This window comes from Sciurus vulgaris (assembly GCF_902686455.1).
Source record: "Sciurus vulgaris genome assembly, chromosome: 2".
NCBI lineage: Eukaryota > Metazoa > Chordata > Mammalia > Rodentia > Sciuridae > Sciurus > Sciurus vulgaris.
In genome coordinates this window covers 184,175,973-184,196,491 of record NC_136462.1, presented here as the reverse complement: position 1 = coordinate 184,196,491, position 20,519 = coordinate 184,175,973, and the positions used below count along the sequence as shown (strand labels likewise).

Sequence of the window (20,519 nt, the reverse complement as noted above, 5' to 3'; positions counted from 1 at the left end):
GGTACTTATTAAACACACCAATTCCTGGATGCACCTCATCCACCGAGTCTGAACTTTGGTGGGAGTGAGTCAGGCTTAGACGCAACATACCAAATCCAGAGTGATCCTGAGGCAGACATGGTGGAGACCATAGCATTTCATGGCTGAAGAGCAGAGGGTGAAGTCAGGCAGAGTCATTTGAGGTTGGGGAGCAGCTGTAGGAAGTGGATGCAGAACTAGGGGGTGACATGGCGGAGAAGTAGAGGAAGATGCCAGTCCAGAGAGAAAGGCGCCCAGTCCAGCCACTGGGGTGGGGGAATAGAGCAGCGGAGAGGAGATGGAGCTTGGAGAAGCAATGGTTTAGGGGGGAGTCTCAGCCTTACCGTGGGATGACAAATTCCCAAAAAAGGAGCTCTGAGAAAATGGTATTTGAACATGCATCAAGAGCAATGCCCAGGCAGGCTGTGCCTGGATGCCAAGATCGGAAGCAGGGTGATGCAGACTGGGGGGATTTCTAGGCCCTAGGTCCTGAAGAGGTTGGGTCAGAGAGCAGAGCAGCAAAGCTGGAAAAGACTAAACATACTTTTTCTGGCCATGAAACCTTCCCACACACCAAAATAGGGGCGGCTATAGAGTCAGCTTTCCTGGCCCTCAGACCCAAGGCAGCTTGGGAAATCTGTGCTATCCAGGCAGCTCTGGCCGCAGGTATGCACCACGATACCCTTAATGGTGAGGTCTAGGCATTGAGGCACTAATCTGCCCCATGGAACCCTGCAGTCAACCCTGTGTGAAGGGGCAATGTGGGCAGGGGATGACCTCCTGTGTCTTCCCTGTTTCCAGACTGTCCAGCCCTGTTGGAGCTCAGATTTTCTGCAGGCAGAATATCCCAGGACTCAGAGCCATCCACCCTCAGCAAATCCTAGCCTGTCGGCAATACAAGAACCTTTCATCAGAGATAGCCAAATGCTTTTCTTTTAAAACTAATCTGAGTAGCTCACAAAATTCTACCAAAACCAAGGTGAAAATCCACAGATCTAAATTATGAAGGGCCATCAAAGACAAGCAGACCCCCCTGGAAAGAGTAAATTACACAGGACTCCAGCCTGTAACCAAAAGCACACACAGTTATTAGATAAGAATCTCCTTAAAATTTAATTGACTAAATGTATTACATTCAATATTCCAAGGGTTTCTTCTGGACAAAGGATCCGCATAAATACAAACAGACCGCTAGACCTTCTTCCCTAGCTGACGAAGATCAAACACAGGAGGCGAAGGGACACAGGTACACCTTTATATTTACATCTCACCTTTACTTTACAGTTCAGTGCCAGAAGTATTTACAGAAAATACAATAAGAAAAAGATCATGTCTTGGCAACATACCGAAATTCATACAAATTGTATATATGGTTTCAAGCAAATAATGATACTGCTTAGTTTTTAGCCACAACTGCCAAGTCCTTCAGAAAAAAAGATGTCTTGGTCACTGCAGGAGACAAGGACTTGGGAAACTTGGTTTGCTTCAACAAATATTTATTGGGCGCCTACTATATGCAAGGCACTGTGGAATCCCAAATTACACCTTTTCCCTCACCATTAAAAAACAAAGTGTCTGAAGAACAAGGGTCGATATTCTGAGAAAAACACCACACAGTGCATGGCTTTGTTAGCTACTGAGAGACCATGGTCTGACTCCACACCATCCAAAGGATCCCTCCAATCTCTTCACCTCAGGGAGAGGCTATAGGGAGCCCTAAAACAGACCGGCTGGCTCCAATATCACTTTGTGTAAACATACGTATCAATCAGTTTAGGAAGATATAATCTGAATGGGTCTTACAATGCTGAATGAGGACTACCACCAGCAGGAGTGTCACATGACCTCCAGTACTTATGTCACCATCTACCACAAAACATGTCTTCATGAAAGGCTGACTCTCACTTTGGGTGAAGTTCTACTTTTCAATAGAAATAAATATTCTCAAAGACTGTCTCTCTAGAAATCAGTCTGCAGAGGCCGACAAATGCTTCCCCAGCACGTGTAAGAAGGAACTGTTCATGAATGCCTTGCACACACACCCTGTGGGCAATTGACATTATTGGCCAAAGGCGTAAGTGTTTTGTATTTCTAAATGAGTCCAGAGGAGAATGGGCTGTCTTGAAAAAGAGGACCTGGAAGTCAAGGAAAGCACATGAGAGTGTGTGTGTGTGAGCACATGGCTGGGGAGGGTGACAGTTCCTGCCATGTAATATTCCAAAGGACAGGATAGGGTCTTAGAAGGAAGCCCTGGATGAAAGGGACAGGTGGCTAAACATGGAAAGGGTTAGAAAAAGAGCCCTCCTCTCTATCCTTTAAAGCTCCCAAAGAGAAGCAAAGTCCTCACCTTCCTGAAACTACAGAAGAGAGCATGAGAAGTGACTCGCCCATCTCCTGGGCAATGCTTTCTTCCTCCTAGAAAGCCACATGCATCCATCCCCAGCACATGCAGCCACAGTGGACCTAGCTTCCCCTCAAAGATTCTGAACACATACTGACAAACTCTTCAGGTGGACTACTAAAGATTATTAGCAGGTATTAAATATGTTCCTCTGGCAATATTTTACTCAAAGTGATTTTTAATACAGGCAGTTGGGTGACCTTAGTGACCACAAACTCCAAGCCATCAGTTAAAGATCCAAGGGTTCATACCACACTCCCTTTTTGGACAGATGAAATTTTGGGCAGAAGGAACCAGCAGTTGGTGAGGTATATGGATCAGATATGTTGGCTCTGTACACCCTGGGGAGGGGCAGGTCATGACTTCAGGGGCTACACACTCCTCCTTCCCTGGGCGACCACGAAGTCTCCCAGACTGCAAACTGCATTCACTTACCAAAATCATTAGAATTACAGAGTTGCCAGAAACTAGGGCTAACTGAAGGATCAGCAATTCCACCCTCAACACACATATACTGTATAGTTTTCTGACATTTAAACTATGACAAAAGTAAAAGATTTATCTGAATAATTACACTGAGGAAGTACATCAACACCAATTATTTTTAACCTCTGGAATGCTGTAAGTTGCATTCATTTGTGGCCTTCTTTGTTCCTTCAACTAGAACAATGGATCATTTTCCCTTGAAATATCAATCTGCAATTTCCTTTAAAGTTGTTAAACCTCACCTTATTCTTGCTGAGCTACTAAATCATTTTGGGTAGAACTTGCTAATCTTTATCATGCATTCCTCCCCTCCTACCATACCATCTGGAAACACCAACTTACTGCTCAGCTCAAGAAGAAAACCAATTATTAAATAATATTATACTCTGAATAGAAACTAGAGTCACAGAAAGAAGAGGGGAAGATATTATCTTTACCTGAGCTTACAACAAAGGAAGAAAAGGGTGTGGCCAACTTAAGACCAAGAGCTGCTATGCCCACATTTCTTGCTCAAGAGATGGCAAAATGCATACTTCTGGGATAGTTGTCTGCCAAGGAAGTGGTACTAGACTACTCCTGACCCTCTAAGAAAACTATTGAAACATCAAGCCAAACAGACTAGTGTAGCCCTAACCTACAGAACCTAATGGCATCAAAGTGCAAGTGGAAAATATCCTTGTACAACTCTGATCACTAGTCTTTGTACTTTAAATGTCACTTGTTTTTCTTCACACAAAATAATCTTGCTAAAAAAGAAAGTGCACAAAAAAAGGAAAAAATTAATGGTATATACTGTAGTGCTATAACAGCAATCTTTGCCAGGATGGTCCGCATCTGGGCCTGGCCACCTCCAAAATTCTACCCCTGGCAGAAAAGTAGCAGTGAGGTAACAGAAATATTTCTAAAACCCTGGCAGGGATATGCTGGGCCTTCAGCTGCACAGTCCTGACAGCAGGATGACAGCCATTTTTAACAGCAGCTGCCCAAGGAGGTAGCCACTAACATTTGTCAATCATGATGAAATCCATAAGCTTTCCAGAAGAGACCTGAAGTAGTAGCATTGAGAGGCTACTTCCTGAACCCCAAATTAGAATCCTTCATCAACTATTACAGTTTGATGCTTGGTCCTGAAATAAAATGGATGAAACCAAATAATTTTCAACCCTGTTGTCAATTTATATTTCTTGATATATAATCAAGGAATCACAAATGTTTAAGCTGTTATTTTGTCACCAAGCTGGACAGTAATGGAGACCGTGGAGGCATCACTGTTGTCTTACAGTTTTAAACCCCACGCACTTCATTAGTATCCCCGTTAGAGGACAAGGTTGAGCCTCCATTTTTATCTGTCCACTCAGGAACTGAGAGGCTTTCAGACAGATCTGTGAGTGATGAGAATGACAGCTTGTTCAAATATGGAGAGAAAATTTGAAATATTTTAATGTCAGACTTCTTATCTAAGCCAAAACCATTTACGTTCTTTTCTTTTTGTCAGTTTGACAGCTGGATGACAAATGGACCTACAAGTGAGCAGGAGGCTGAGTCTTCTTTTCCTCTCCTCCATGTTGTCAGCAAAGCCTTTAAGCGTTCTGGAAGATTGTGAGACAGATTTGTGATTTTGAATACAACCTCCTAAAAAGTGAGGTATAAAACTATCTTCAACTTCTAATTTGCAAATTTGTTGATACTACCAGTACATGTGTTTAACTGAGATGCATAAAAGCCTTTCTCCTCCAAAGGCTTATATATAACTAAAATTGTCACTTTTTTAAAAGAAAGTTTATGGCTAAAATGTTTATCATCATTACCAGCAAGAATATGATTGTGTCTGGGAGCCCATTTCACTAGAAAGTCAAAAGTCTTCTATCCAATGGGTTTACAATGTGTTTCTTCTATTCCGGTGATTAAACAGTAAGCTCTTGGGGAGTGATTTGTTTATTTTTACAGTGATCACCTATCCAACTGCCTTACTTTGATAAATACAGTTCCCACCCTGGAATTCAATTGTCTTAGACAGACAGTGGTCTAAGAACTGCAGCTCTTGAGTCCAACCTCCTGGAAAAGTGAAGTATAAAACTCTGGCTCCAACTGCTTGTTCCGGTACTTGTTGACAATGTCGGTGATTTTCTGTTTCCGACGGACATGTGGTGGGCTGTAGGAATCGCTTTCCAGTCTCTTTCTTCTACAAATGTTTATTACAGTCTGCCTCACCAGAAAGCCTTGAAAACAGAGGGTAAAATAACTGTCAACAGCCAGTCAGTCAGGTCTCAGAAGACAGGTCCCTGCTACTCACTACCTCATTCCATTTGCATAGCTTCCCATCCCAGAGAGACAGGCACAGCACTAAGAACAAACCAGCACAAGAAGACAAGGAGGAGGGAAAGCAGAATTAAAATCTGGTTTGACAATCTATTCCCTGCCCTGGCTTGCAAACAGATATCTTCCTTGTCTAATATTTGAAGTTTGTGAAGTCCCATTTCTACTTACTAGCTTAAAGACAATTTAAAACAGAGCAAAACATGCTTCCTTTTTAACAAGAGTCTTAGCTTTTTCTGCATGTGAGCCCTATTATATAAAAGCACAATTTCCTTCTTTTTATTCCTTTTTGGTTTATAAAAGTGTTAAAGAAAGAAGGAAAGAAACCTCAGTCTTTCCGTACACATGAATGCCTTACCAAGTGCTCGCCGGCTGACTATCATCCCATCCACAAGAGGAATGACCATGTTAAATTTTCCAGTGGCTCCTTGGATTTTTATCCGGAACAATCCAGTGTTTAAAGGGTGTATGAAGATAACTGGAACTTCTTTTTCAAGATTTGTAGACCTTAAGAAAAGAAAAGTCTTTTCAGTTCAGACACATAAGAATTGAAGCCCCCCATATGTAGCATAAGAACAGCAAGGCAACTCTTATGCTATTGCTGACAATCCTCTTTCTGGGAGGCCATGTTGCTGTACCCGTAACACTTGGCTCTAAGTGCTCATTTCTGGAGTCAGGCTTTTTATGTTAACAAACAAAAGTTGAGAAGAATGCTTAGAAAACCACTGGAGCGATGAGGTAGAAAAGTCAAGAACCTATTGTGAGCAAGCTGTGGGATTTCTATTTAGCTCTCCTTTTGCAGGGAATAGAAGTGTACTTGCCAGAGTACAGGGAACTCCAGCACAGTGGAGGATGTACCTCAGAGCAGGAACAGCTGAAGCCCAATGTAGGAATCCTGGATATATTTTCTATTCAGAAGTCAAGAGAAGAGGATGGGAGGGCCACTGGTCTGAATTGGCTGCAAGTGGCCTCTTCAGCTGAGGTGATAAATGGCCACATCTTGGCAGGGCCAAAGCCCTTTAGAGCTGCTGACCAAATGGCAGATGCTAAGGTCAGCAGCTGCACCTTTGAAAAAGTTACACATCACACATCATGGATAGGCCAACCCATCTGGAGGCACTTGTTTTACTCTGTGATGCTATAAGCTGGGGGCTTTTTTCTTTATAACATATTTTCTCTCCATAGAGGTAAAATGAGTTTAGAAAAAAAAAACACTGATTTTTTTTTTTTACAGACTGCATTTTGATTCATTGCACACAAATGGGGTACATCATTTCGTTTCTATGGTTGTGCATGATGTAGATTCAGACCATTCATGTAATCATACATGTATATAGTGTAGACATTTAAAAAATAAGTAAATCCTGGAGTACTTCTGTTCCCAAGTTGAATTCTAAACTTTGCTAATCTACCAACAAAATACAAATTTTACAGCCATATCTTATTACAACTTTTGACCTAAAAAAGAGTAAAACAACAAAAACAGTGTAAGACAGTTAAAGATCTCTTTCCAACTAGCTATAGGAAAGTTGTCTTCATGACAACTATCCCACAGTCTCTTTAGCAAGTCACCATTAAGAAGAACAAAAAAGGAGGCTATTTCTGAGTAAAAGAGACTGAAGGAGATAATACCAGATGTGTGGTCTTGGAATGAATTCTGAATTGAATAAACCAGCTATAAAGAAATTTTAGGGAAGATGGACAAATGTGAATGTTACTATTTTATTAATGGGATACCGTTATCTTTAGCTATCTGAAGTGTTAACTTTTCAGAATACATACTGATAATATTTAGAATGTTATAGATCTCTAATTTGTTTAAGATTATTTCAACATAAAAAACATGAAAGTTTTAAGAATGACTTCCCTTTTCTAGAAAATAAGTTTTAAATGATAATGTTAAAAAATAAACTACTTGGGAGGGTGAGATAGGAGGATTGCCAACTTAGAGGCCAGAATGAGCAACTGTCTACTGTGGGACCCTGTCTCAAAAAATGAAAAGGGCTGGGGATGTAGCAAAAGGATAGAGTGCCCCTGGGTTTAGTCCCCAGTACCACAAACACCATCTCTATAGGTTTTGCTTCAACAATAACAATGTTAGAATAAATTCATCTTACATGCAATTAGAATCAGATGATGTAAACTTTAGAAGGAATTGAACATTAAAATACTAAGTTTGGGGACAGCCCTGTGATGTGAGATGAGATTAGCATCTGAGGGCAAAGGCCTGGGTTTGGATCACTTTTTTCTGCAATTACTCAATGTATGAGGCTGAGGAATAATCTCTATAGGCCTATTTTATCCTACTGGTAAAACAAGGATGATAATTATAACTCGTGGAGCTATAAAAGAAAAACCAACAAGCAAAATGTCTTGAAAATTATAAAGACTAAACATACATTATTAATATTCTTGGAATCATATCCTCTTTTTGCCTTTTTTGTAAATGGGCAGGTAAAACAGAAATTTTAGCATAATAAAATCAGTATTACATTTTACTTTAAAATATTTTCCAATTAAACAGCTCATTAGAGTAGGCTATTTTAATACTATTATCCAGAATGGTTACTTTCCCAATTTAGCTACATTGTTTCTGTCTTATATTGCTATTAAGACAATCTTCATTAATACTTTTATTTTTTTAAAGAATTTAACCTTTATTTTATTTGTTTTTATGTGGCACTAAGGCTCAAACCCAGGGTCTCACCCATGCTAGGGAAGTGCTCTACCACTGAGCTAAAACCCCAGCCCCTTCATTAATACTTAATTGCCACTTCTCCATTTTTGCTTTTACTATAAGTGAATGTAAAACAGGAATCAATTACATTATTTAAAAATTCAGTGCTCAACATCACTGATTATCAGGGAAATGCAAATCAAAACCACAATGAAATATCACTTCATACCAATTAGGATGACCATTTTCAAAAAATAAACAAGGTTAAGTGTTGGTGAGAATATAGGGAACAAGTAATCCTTGTACACTGTTAATGGGAATGTAAATTAATGCAGCCACTATGGAAATCAGTAAGGCAGTTCCTCAAAAAATTAAAAATAGAACTATCATATGATCCAGCAACCCCACTTATGGACACATAAGAGGATCTCAAAGGTATTTATTTGCACTTGCATGTTCACTGCAGCATTATTCACAACAGCCAAGACACAGAAGCAACCTGGATACTCAAAAGATGAATGGATTAAAATACCACATCAACATACAGTAGAATATTATTCAGCTTTAAAAAGAAGGAAATTCTGCCAGTTATAATAACAATGGATAAATCTGGAGAACCCTATCCCATATGAAATAAATCAACCAATCTAAAGACAAATTTTACATAACATCACTTATATGATCAATCTAAAATAATTAAATTAATAAAAGCAAAGAGTAGAATGGGGATGGAGAGAGAGGGAAACTGGGAGATATTAGTAAAAAGGTACAAAGTTTCCATTATGCAGGTGGATAAGTCCTAGAGAGCAACACAGAAGCTAAAGTTTACTGTATTGTATACTTAAAAATTTGCTTAGTGGGTAGATCTTATGTTAAGTATTCTTATCACAAAACGACAACAATGATGATAATAAATAAAGTAGGCAGGAAAAAACTTTTGGAGATTACAGATGTTTATGGCATAGATTGTGATTATGGTTTCATCCAAGCTCATTAAGTTAAATACATTAAAATATGTGCAGCTTTTTGTATATCAACCATACCTCAAGTGTTTTTTTTTATTTCTCACAAACTTGATAATCTTGGGCATGTATACAAACTTATCTTTGATTCTTTATTTTTACTTTTTGCCTTCAACCTTTTTGTTTTATAATTCCTTCTTTATTAAGCTGCAACTGCCATATAAAAAACAGACATGCTGGTATGCTTCAAGCAAATAAAAAGAATGTACCTCAGAGAAGTGCTACTATTTGCAGTAGTTTCCACACCAGTACTGATCTCTGTCATCAGATCTGAAAGGGGAAAGTTTTCTGCAAAGAAATATTAACAATAAAATTTATCTCTATTTTTCCCCAAACAATAGGAAATCCAATTTTCTAATCTCTTTATATAGGCAGACAACAAGTATATATACTATGCTCTCCTAAATATGTAATCTTAACAATTCCCCTAGATGGAAAAAAAAAAAAAAAATCCTCCCTCAATAAATACTTCAGCTAAGTTCATCTAAATTGAAGGGTTTTCAGAGAACATAATCTATGGTCTTTGAGGGCTGGGCTAGAAAGCAACTACTCTACTTTCCCACAAACTCTGATTTGTATAGGATTCTAGGGTAAGTATGCTTTTCTAATGCTCTTATGTTGCTTACATAAAAACCACAAAAAACAACCACAGTAGGACACTTAAGAACAAATTAACCTTTATACTAAAACTAGACAGAACATGTGGAAATAGTGTATGTGAAGTCCTTCCTCTTTCCCTCCAGTTCCTGGGAAGACTGGGACTCTGATACCAACAGGAATGTTAAATGTTTTCTATCTACTAGTCTCATAGAATCTTTACAACTGTGAAATAAGTGGCAGGATTATCTCCATTTTACAGATGAACAATCTCAAGCAGTGAGCAGTGGAGATTAAGACACAACCCCCTGCTCTTGGCCACCACAACGTGCCCCTTCTCCCACTCCTTGCAGACATTTAGTAGGTCACTGTCATCCTGTTTTTTACTTATGGACAATGTCCTTATACAATACCTATATCATCATAGCGTTCTACCCAGACAACAGAAACTCTTGTCTCAGGTCCAAGAGGAGGCACAGGGCGACCCTGAGGCAGCTTCTTCATTCTGGAACTGGGACTGAGCTATATGAAGAAGAGGAGAGAAAAAAGAATGCCGACTCAATAAAACTACCCAGTCATACATGTATGTAAGATACCCAGCGATGTAATAAGTATCAGATCATGAAATCACTTCAGGAAAACAAATGCAAACTACATTTGCCAAAAAACACTTCTTTGGCTTCTCTTTTTATCAGTCTTAACCTAAAAAAAGGAAACGAAGTCCTAAAATTGTAAAATGAAAAAAGGCAAGGAATACTGAACAATTTTAGTTTGCATACCTACTTATTGCTAATTTTGCTATGTTTTAAAGAGGGCTTAAAGGGATTTGAGTCTATATTGTGACCGGAAAGAAGTATGCTTCCCCATCAGAGCAATATCACTACTTTGCCTGGGGATGCTAATCTCTAAAATGCTCCACATGAGCAAGTTATTTCTAGTTCCCAGACCAGATGTTTCCAGCAATCTAGGCCTAATCCTTCTCCTTATCAGCAAAAATAGTTCTTAGGACTTCCCTATCAAGAACAATGTGCTTCTGGCTTTCCTACCACCTAATTGGCCTTATATTTCGTTCCAAGGCTAACAGGACTATGGGGCTCCCCTTTGGCAAACTGGCATTCTAAGCTATACCACTGTGAGGGCATGCAGCAAGCTGGTTGTGCTAAAGTCCTAAACAAAGTTCAAATATAGAAAAGGGAGAATCCCATACTTAAGTTGAATTTTAAAATCAAAACTTTTATTAGCACAGAAATATATATCTCCACCAAATGGCCAGAGTTAATGGCAAGATCCCCAGATTCGTGTTTCTACTCTGCATTCACAGAAAATGACTGTGACCAAGGTATCTTCCAAACTAATCCAGCCATATTCAGAGATTATTATCTTAGCAGCATGGCATTTAATTTTCTTTAATTTCCTCCATTTCTGATCTCTAGCCTTAGATATAAAGGGCTCCTGTGTGGGTCATCTCCTATTTGGTTAACTCAAAATAGCCTTAATTATTTATATCCACAAAATCCCTTTGCCAAGTAACATGACTTGATTATGAGATATTCCATCATATTCACAGGTTCCACTCTACAATAGGTAAGTGTCACTAGAGGTCATTTTAAAATCTTGCCCCACATACTACACTCATTCAATAGTTCTAATGTATTTAAAAAAACAGACTCAACACTTTCTATATACATGATCATGTCATCTGCAAACATGTAGTTTTTCACTTCTTGCTTCTCAATTTTTATGCATTTTATTTCTTTTTCTTGCCTTATTTCTCTGTGTAGGATCACCTTGAATAGAAGTTGTAGGAACTTGCCTTGCTTTGTCCTCCATCTCAGGGGAAAAGCATTCAAGGACAATGCACAGTGTGTTAAGTATAATGTTAGCTGTAGGTTCTGAGTCAATGCTCTGGATCAGGTTAAGGAAGTTCACTTCTATTAATAGTTTGCTGAGAATTTTTCTCATAAATGGGCATTACTGTTTTGTTAACTGTTTTTCTGTATTTACTAAGATAACCATGTGATTTTCCTTTTCTGAGTTTGTTATTAGTCTACAAGTAAGAGATAAGTAAACACATGGTGCTTTAGGAGTCATCTTTCTCCAGGTTTGAAGGCAGAACTGCACTGGCATTCAGAAAATCACCACAGCTGACCTTGACATTTGCTCTGGCTGCCACACTTTACTACCACTTGATCCTCTCAAAACTATATTCTGGGAAACTTTTTAAAACTCTGGATATTCAAAATCAAGACTGGTACCTCAGAGAGTTGCACAACTTGATGTGTTTTCCTAAATCAGTTTTAAAGGTGGGACCCCTCCCATATTCCTTTTAAATCAGAAGCCTATGTTGACAATTTTCACCATGGAAGGAGCCAAACTGAAATCCTATATAATAGCAGGATAACTTCAGTCAAGTTTATACTTCCTTTATCTTTTAAATTATTTGTTCTAAATTAATCTTCCTGTGCTCATGATCTGGTCCTATATTCTTGCGACCACTTACTTGGTCTTTTCTAAGTAAAATTTAAGATGTAACACGAGGGGGAAATAAAGATAAAGAAATAACACCTGTTGACAAAGAAAAAAGTATAAAAACAAAAAACTTCTCTTGCAGTAGGGGCTATGTGCCCCTACTACAGTATATTTATTCACATACAGAAGTTTCCCCTTGTCTATAGGGGATACATTCAAAGAACTCTCCTGCCGTGGATGCCTGAAATCAGTTAGTACTGACTGCTACACATATTATGTTTTTCCTATATAACTATGATAAAGTCTAATTTATAAATCAGGACAGTGAGTTAAGAATAACTAATAAAATAGACTATAACAAAATCTATGTGAATGTATTATTTCTCTCTCACAAGATAACATTATATTCTACTCATCCTTCTTTCTGTGATGATGTAAGATGATATAGTACCAACATGATGAGAGGAAAAGAGGTACTGGTGATGTAGCATTAAGCTCCTTTGTAAGAGTTACTTGAACACAAGCGTTGCAATGCCACAATACCATGACCAAGAATACTAACAGGTGGGTAGTATATAGTGTAAATATGCTGTCCAAAAGGATGATTCACCTCCTATGCAGGATAAAGCAGGACCTCAAAGAAATCACCAAGCTATATAGAATGGTGGGGGATTTAAAACTTATGAATTATTCATTACTAGAACTTTCCATTTAATATTTTGGGACTGTGGTTGAACATGGGTGACAAATTGGTAGAAAGTGAAATAGCAGGGGCTGGGATTGTGGCTCAGTGGTAGAGCATTTGCCTGGCATGTGTGAGGTCAATCTTCAGCATCACATAAAAATAAATAAAAAGTATTGTGTTCATCTACAACTAAAAAAGTATTAAAAGAGAAGATAAGGAGGACTACTGTACTAAGTTATTCTCTAAAATGTTGCCATTTTTATACAGTCACACTTTTTACTTTTTTTTTTTATTAGTGCATTATAGTTAAACATAATAGTTGGGCTTATTTTGATAAAATCAAAATTAGATTTCTTCCATTTCAGTCCAAGATGCCCTTCCCACCTCCCTCCCCCTATTCTCCTTCCTCTACTGGTCTTCCTTTCACTTGTTTTCTTACCAATTTTTGAGTGGTGCTTTATGTATACACATAAAGGTGAAACTCACTGTGATGTGTTTGTTTGTGCACATGGCATAATTTTGTCAAATTCATTCCACATTTTCTCCCCTCTCCCTTTCAATTTTCTTCTACTCCACTGATATTCCTTGTATCTTTATGATATCTGATCCTCCCCCACCTTTTCCCCCTTATTTTGCTTGAGCTTCCACCTATGAGAAAAAACATTCGATTCTTGAGTTTGTGAGTTGAGTTTGAGTTTCATTTAGCATGATATTCTCCAGTTCCATCCATTTACCTGCAAATGCCATAATTTCAACCTTCTTTTCTTTTTAATATTATTTTAGTTGTAGAAAGATCTTTATTTTGTTTATTTTTATGTGGTGCTGAGAACTGAAACCCAATGCCTCACACATGCTAGGCAAGTGCACTATCACTGAGCTACAACCTCAGCCCAATTTCATCCTTGTGTAAATTCCATTGTGTACTTTTATTTTTTATTTTATTATTATTATTATTTTTTTTTTTTTTTTTTTAGAAAAAGGAAAAAGAAGGTTTATTGCTTTGCTAGCAAAGGAGAAACACAGGGGACTCCTATCCCAGAGGCTGTGATTCTGTCTATCAGCAGAAACAGGGAGTTTTTAAAGAAGTGATTCAAAGGCTACATTCCACTTGTTCTCTGTCTGGAGTTGTAATTCACTTGTTAATTTGGGAGATGGTCATTTCTGAGATCTTCTGGTACCATCCCCAAAGTCTGGATTACTTCATTCCTATGGTGGGTATGTATTCAAGGACAGGTAACTGCTTATGATGGGGAAAAAAAGGAAATCCTGTTTCCCCTGAGATTAGGGAGGAGCAGGGAGAGAGGAAGAGAAAGAAACATGTCCATTTTAAAAATAAGCTGCAGCCAGGCACAGTGGTGCATGGCGATAATCCAGGCACATGCCTATAATCCCAGCCTATAATACTGAGGCAGGAGGATTGAGGGTTCAGAGCCAGCCTCAGCAAAAGCGAAGTGCTAAGCAACTCAGTGAGACACGGTCTAAATAAAACTAAAATAGGGCTGGGGATGTGGCTCAGGGGCCAAGTGCTCCTGAATTCAATCCCTGGTATCCCCCCCAAAAAAGTGGCAGAGAAGCAAGGGTTATTATTCAAAGCATTAAGTGGACCACTGTTTTATTTCCTGTCAATTTCTATATTTCATTTCTATGGAAAAACTGGTGACAAGATCTCCAAATTGCTTCTTGCTGAAAGAGGGAGAAGTTGGGGGAAAGTAACCCAAAGCCCTTGTTCTCTATGGGGGTAAGGGTATGGACAGTTATGGGTGTTCAGCACCAGAGCAGTTCAGAGGTCCACAGTGGCAGATAGCAGGTGACCAGACAAGGCATTTTTATTTTTATTTTTTTTAAATATACATGACAATAGAGTGTATTTTGACATATTATATATACATGGAGTATAACTTCCCATTCTTGTGGTTGTATGTGATGTGGAGTTACACTGGTTGTGTATTCATACATTAACATAGAAAAGTAATGTCCAATTCATTCTACTGTCTTTCCTATTCCTGTCCCCTTTCCCTCCCCTTCATTTCCCTTTGTCTAATACAATGAACTTCCATGAACTTCCATTCTTCCCCCCACTCCTATGGGTTAGCATCTGCATATCAGAGAGAACATTTAGCCTTTGCTTTTTGGGGATTGGTTTATTTCACCCAGCATGTCCAATTGCAACCATATACTGGCAAATGCCATAATTTCATTCTTCTTTATGGCTAAATAATATTCCATTGTGTATATATATAAATATATATATATATATATATTTATATATATACACACCCCATAGTTTATGTATTCATTCATCTATTGAAGGGCACCTAGGCTGGTTACATAGCTGCTATACACACAGATGTGGTGGCTACATCATTGTAGTATGCTGATTTTAAGTCTGTTGGGTATATGCCAAGGAGTGGGATAACTGGATCAAATGATGGGTCCATTCCAAGTTTTCTGAGGCATTTCCCTACTGCTTTCCAGAGTGGTTGCACCAATTTGCAGTGCCATCAGCAGTGAATGAATGTGTCTTTTTCCCCACATCCTCACCAACATTTGTTCTTACTTGGTAATTGCCATTATGACTGATGAAATCTCAGTGTGGTTTTAACTTGCATTTTTCTAACTGCTAGAGATGTTGAGCACTTTTTCATATATTTGTTGAAAATCTGTATTTCTTCTTGCGTGGTGTGCCTGTTCAGTCCCTTTGCCCATTTATTGATTGGGTTATATGTTTTCTTGGTGTTAAGTTTTTTTTAGTTCTTTATATATCCTAGAGATTAATGCTCTATCTGAGGTGCAGGTGGCAAAAATTTTCTCCCATTCTGAAGGCTCTCTCTTCATGTTCTTGATTGTTTCCCTTGCTGTGAAGAAGCTTTTCAGTTTGATACCATTCCATTTATTGATTCTTGATTCTACTTCTTGTGCTTTAGGAGTCTTGTTGAGGAAGTCGGTTCTTAAGCAAACATGGTGGAGAGTTGGGTCTACACTTTCTTCTAGTAGGTGCAGGGTCTCTCGTCTGATGCCTAAGTCTGTGATCCACTTTGAGTTGAGTTTTGTGCAGGGTGAGGTAGAGGTTCAATTTCATTTTGCTATATATGGATTTCCAGTTTTCCCAGCACCATTTGTTGAAAAGGTTATCTTTTCTCCAATCTATGTTTATAGGACTTTGTCTAGTATAACTGTATTTATGTGGGTTTGTCTCTATGTCTTTTATTCTGTTCCACTGGCCTCCATGTCTGTTTTGTACACCACATTTTCTTAATCCATTCATCTATCGACAGGCATCTGAGATGTTCTATAAGTTGGATACTGTGAACTGTGCTGCTATAAATATTGATGTGGCCGTATTACTACAGTATGCTGATTTTAGTTCTCTCGAATACACACCAAGGAGTGGGATAGCTGGGTCACAAGGTGGTTACATTCCTAATTTTTTTTTTTTTTTTTTTCAGGAATCTTCATATGGTCCCATTTCAAAGTTGAACACCACATGATTTAAAGATATGGAATATATAGCTACTGTTATACCTTTAGTGAATATTACATGAAATAAATTAAAAACCTAAGCCTAAAAAGGAATGGGTAAAAGAACCAAATATGAGACCAGAATGGCAAAATAAAGGAAAATAACAAAGGCAACAAAACAACTTACCCTCTGTGAGCAATTAAGATTGTCTGTGTGATTGGGAAAAAGCTCAAGTGTCAGGGATGGCTGTTTCAGAATTCCTGGCATAAGATCCATATTTGAGTCACTATCCTGGTCTGAGATGTTACTTTCCAATGAATCAGCTATGAGTAAATAAAAAAACAATTTTCATACCTGCTATTCCTTTGGAGCAAAAGTTTAATTACGCTAACTAGTCTACTTAAATCACTTAAACAAGCACTATTTTCTTTCACATTTTTTACTGGTGCATTAAAGTTATACATATTGAGGGGATTTGTTGTTACATATTTGTACATGCATACAATTGACCAATATTACTCCCCAGCACTTTCTACCTCCCTCTCCTTGGTCCCTTTCCTCTACTGATCTCCCTTTGATTTTTAGAAAATCCACCCCCACCTTTCTTTTCCTTTTTCCTCTCTAGCTTCTGCATATGAGAGAAAACATACAACCCTTGACCTTATGAGTTTGACTTACTTAGCTTAACGCGATGGTCTCTAGCTCCATCCATTTTCCTGCAAATGCCATACCTTTTTTTTTTCTTTTGGTACTAGGAATCAAATCCAGGGGCACTTAGTCATTCAGCCACATCCTCAGACCCCTTTATTTTCATTTTGAGACAGGATCTTGCTACATTGCTTAGGGGCTTGCTAAATTGCTAAGGCTGGCTTTGAACTTGTGATCCTCCCACCTCTCAAACTGCTGGGATTACAGGTATATACATATATACACCATGCCCAGCCATAATTTCATTTTTAACAAGCACTACTTCTGAAGCAAGGCTGACAAACGTTTTCTGTAGAGAATCAGGTAATAATATTTTAGTCTTTGCTGACCACATAGGTCTCTGTTGCATATTCTTCTTCATATTTTTAAAAACGTAAAACCCATTCTTGGCTGAATTTGGCATGTGCATTATAGTTTGCTGGTTCTCCTTATCTACAGGACAACTGAGGGTAGACTAGAAAACATGATACTTTTCAGATGTAGAATATAATAAAAGCATCAGTTATTCTCTGAATAACTTTTATTACATCTTTAATCATAGAGCACTGTGCCAAGTAGACCATAAGCTATCCAAAAACTATAGAGAAACTAGTCTCTGAGATTAAGGAACAATCTGGTTGGGAGACAAGCATGGAGTCAAAAGCAAAACAAAACTTAAAAAAAAAAAATAGGGAAAAATCAAGAAACAAGTTGAATTGGAATGGGGCACAGCAGGCATAAGGGACATTTCATGATAGGAGACGAACACCTAACTGTGGGAGCATTGTGGGATGACAAGGCTGTAGCTCTGGGGGTACTTGCTGGTACAAATAGCCTCAGTCAGAAAAATCAGGCAGGAACTCAGCCAACAGGAAACAGGTACTGGCTTCTGGAATTAAGTTGGCAGACCAGAGCCTTGACAGGAAGGCAAACAGCTACGAGGATAGTCTCCACATGGAAGGCCCTTCCCGCAGAGATGTACCTGATCCTAGGCTATAAGACAGGGCGGAGCCCACAATGGGAAATCTATGATCCAAGTATAAAGTTGGAAAGCTACCAAGCTAGGGCACTACAGAAATCATTACTGGCCTAAAGACGAGTTTGTGTCAGTGTAACAGCGATACCCCATCCTACAAATGGTCTCGGGAATGTGACGTTTTCCACCTATTGTCTGGTTAGTCATGAAGAAACAGGTTTAATTTGAAAAACACAAAGTTTCTAGACAAAATAAGATTGTGAGTTCAGACTAAGAAGTAAAAATCACTCTTGATCCTTAGGCTACCTTTTCTAGGCTGCTGAAGTTTCTCCAGTTCAGTGTCAGATCAGCCTGGTGCCATCATGAGATCCTTCCAGTTAGAGGATTCTATAGGGTTCCATACAAAGGCTCTCACATGGGAATAGGCAAGTAGGTTAAGGGCTTAGTCATAATTTGCAAAAATCAAACTGGAAACCAAGGCATCTACATATTGACAGAATTAGATGAAAGAAAGACAAGAGCTGGGTGCAATGGCACACACCTATAATCCCAGCATCTTGGGAGGCTGAGGCAAGAGGATTGCAAGTTCAAAGCTAGACTCAGCAATTTAATGAGGCCCTAAGCAATTCAGTGAGACCCTGTCTCAAAATAAAATATAAAAATAAAAAGGGCTGGGTATGTGGCTCAGTGGTTAAGCGCCCCTGGTTTAATCCCTGGCAACCCTCACCGCCCCCACCCCACCAAAAAAAAAAAAAAAAAAATAGAAAGAAAGAAGTGGGTTGGAGTGGGACTCTATAAAGATTATTAGAGGGTCACTTTTACTTTCCATCAGAAAGTTACAAGAAGATAATATCTGGTATCTATGTATAATCTAGTAGTTGTAATGCCTTAGAAGCTAGAGAGTGCCTTAGATAATTTCAAAATCTCTTCCTATGTAATAATACTGAATACACAAATAGATCCTAAAGCAGGACTATGCCAAAAAAAGCTCTTACTTAAGGACTCCACAGGAGAAGGAACCACAAAAGCTATTTCCGTCAGGGCATCAGCATAATACAGCACCTTCTTTTGTCCATTGAAAATGCTAGCCCCAACATCTTCAGAGGAAATTACTTCATCTAGGAATAAGAAACACTACGTTACTTCTTCAAAAAGTGTAGAAAACCAATCCACACTTCATGAAATATTAATAAAATGATACCAGAGGAAGACATGTTTCTAATAAGAACAGATTTAGTGTGTAAGATGAGTAGACTAGTGCTGACAATATGGTACAACTGGTAGGGTGGTTGCCCAGAATGCACAAGGGCAGGAGTTTGACTCCCCAGCACCATGCAATGGATAGATGAGTAGACTAGAAATGTTCATCATGTCTTCATACTAACTTTTAAGTCATAAAATCTTAGTTTTATATTTTGAAATACTCTATAGCAGACCCATTTCTGATTAGCAGGATCTTTAACTCATCTGTATGCGGCAGAGTGAGGGAGCAGTACTTTTTTAAGATAGGTAAATAATCAAAGGAAGACCACCACAGTCCCTCTGAAAGGTGTGTATGTGCAGACACCTGCTTCAAGGCACTTTTGTCTCTAGTCTCTCCTAACTGTTCTTCGGCTCTGCTTCTGTTTCACATTCCCCAATGGTCAATGATACAATATAAAAACCTAGGCAATTTTAATAATAGTATCTGCTCTTAGCCAGCAAGACTAAATTAAAAAGAACATTCCAGAGAACTAGTATTGTTCTCAATTAAAATGAACACAATGTCCTAATAGTAATATATAAAAGTCCAACATCTTGACAAAAAGTTGGGCAGAGGAAATGAACAAGCAGTTCTCAGGAAAGAAAGACAAATAGGAAATAATGGATTAGAAGATACCTAATACTTATGAAGACATGGCAAACAAGAAATGTAGACCAGAGGTTAACAAACTTTCCCTGTAAAGGACCAGCTAGTATATATTTTATGCTTTGCAGGCCATATGGTTTCTGCCACTATTACTCAATTCTGCCATTGTAGAATGAAAGCACCCACAGACAATAGATAAGTAAGAGTGTGGCTGAGTTCCAGTAACACTACATAAAACATAGGCTGGATGCTTTTATCTACTGTAGGAGACACTACGGTTACTGCCCCAACATCTACTCCACCCGCCACAATTTAGGATTGACCTAAATACCAGCTCCACCTTGTCTCTCTCTTTCTATGAGGGTCATTCCATTTTTCTTGCCACTGGGATGGATTTGGGGTAGTCTAATTACTGTGCAGTGCAAGAATTTGGGGAGTAGAAGGATTCTGAGCAGCTAATCTCTATCTTCAGAGACAAAGCTAAGATGTGCGAAAAAGCTAAAGGAAAATTCCAAAGACATAAAACAGAAGTACTGATCAAATGATATAGAAAATTTAACCAATCTCTGGAATTTTCAGTTACATTAGGCAAAAAAATGACCTTCAATATCTAAGCCAGTTTGAGTCAGGTTTTTTGTTACTTGAAACCATAAGCACCCAAGTGATATAGTTATAAAATGAAAAATGTCCATATCCTTTGATTTATCAATTCTACTTATGGGAGATCGGTGTACAGACACACTTAAGCCTATTATATTCAAGGGTACATGAAAATTAAAATTATAGCTTCAATTGTGGTCAAAATTAGAAGAAACTAGAGGTCAAGTCACAATGATATTTAAAGGGAAACCTTGAGAGAGTATGATCTTATTGACA

General features: G+C 38.4%; 1 protein-coding gene across 10 annotated transcripts in view; it reads right to left on the bottom strand.

The window, feature by feature from the left end:
* Window positions 1-1,257: 1,257 nt before the first annotated feature.
* The window catches only part of RALGAPB (Ral GTPase activating protein non-catalytic subunit beta), a 101,263-nt gene continuing 82,001 nt past the window's right edge, over window positions 1,258-20,519 (bottom strand). For all 10 annotated transcript variants that reach the window (XM_079126194.1, XM_079126191.1, XM_079126192.1 and 7 more), the window contains 6 exons: window positions 18,790-18,912; window positions 16,318-16,454; window positions 9,931-10,039; window positions 9,130-9,208; window positions 5,580-5,728; window positions 1,258-5,124 (listed from right to left, as the gene is read on the bottom strand). In XM_079126194.1, coding sequence (XP_078982320.1) covers window positions 4,931-5,124; window positions 5,580-5,728; window positions 9,130-9,208; window positions 9,931-10,039; window positions 16,318-16,454; window positions 18,790-18,912 — 791 coding nt within the window. In that variant the 3' untranslated portion in view covers window positions 1,258-4,930. The remainder of the gene's footprint in view (window positions 5,125-5,579; window positions 5,729-9,129; window positions 9,209-9,930; window positions 10,040-16,317; window positions 16,455-18,789; window positions 18,913-20,519) is intronic.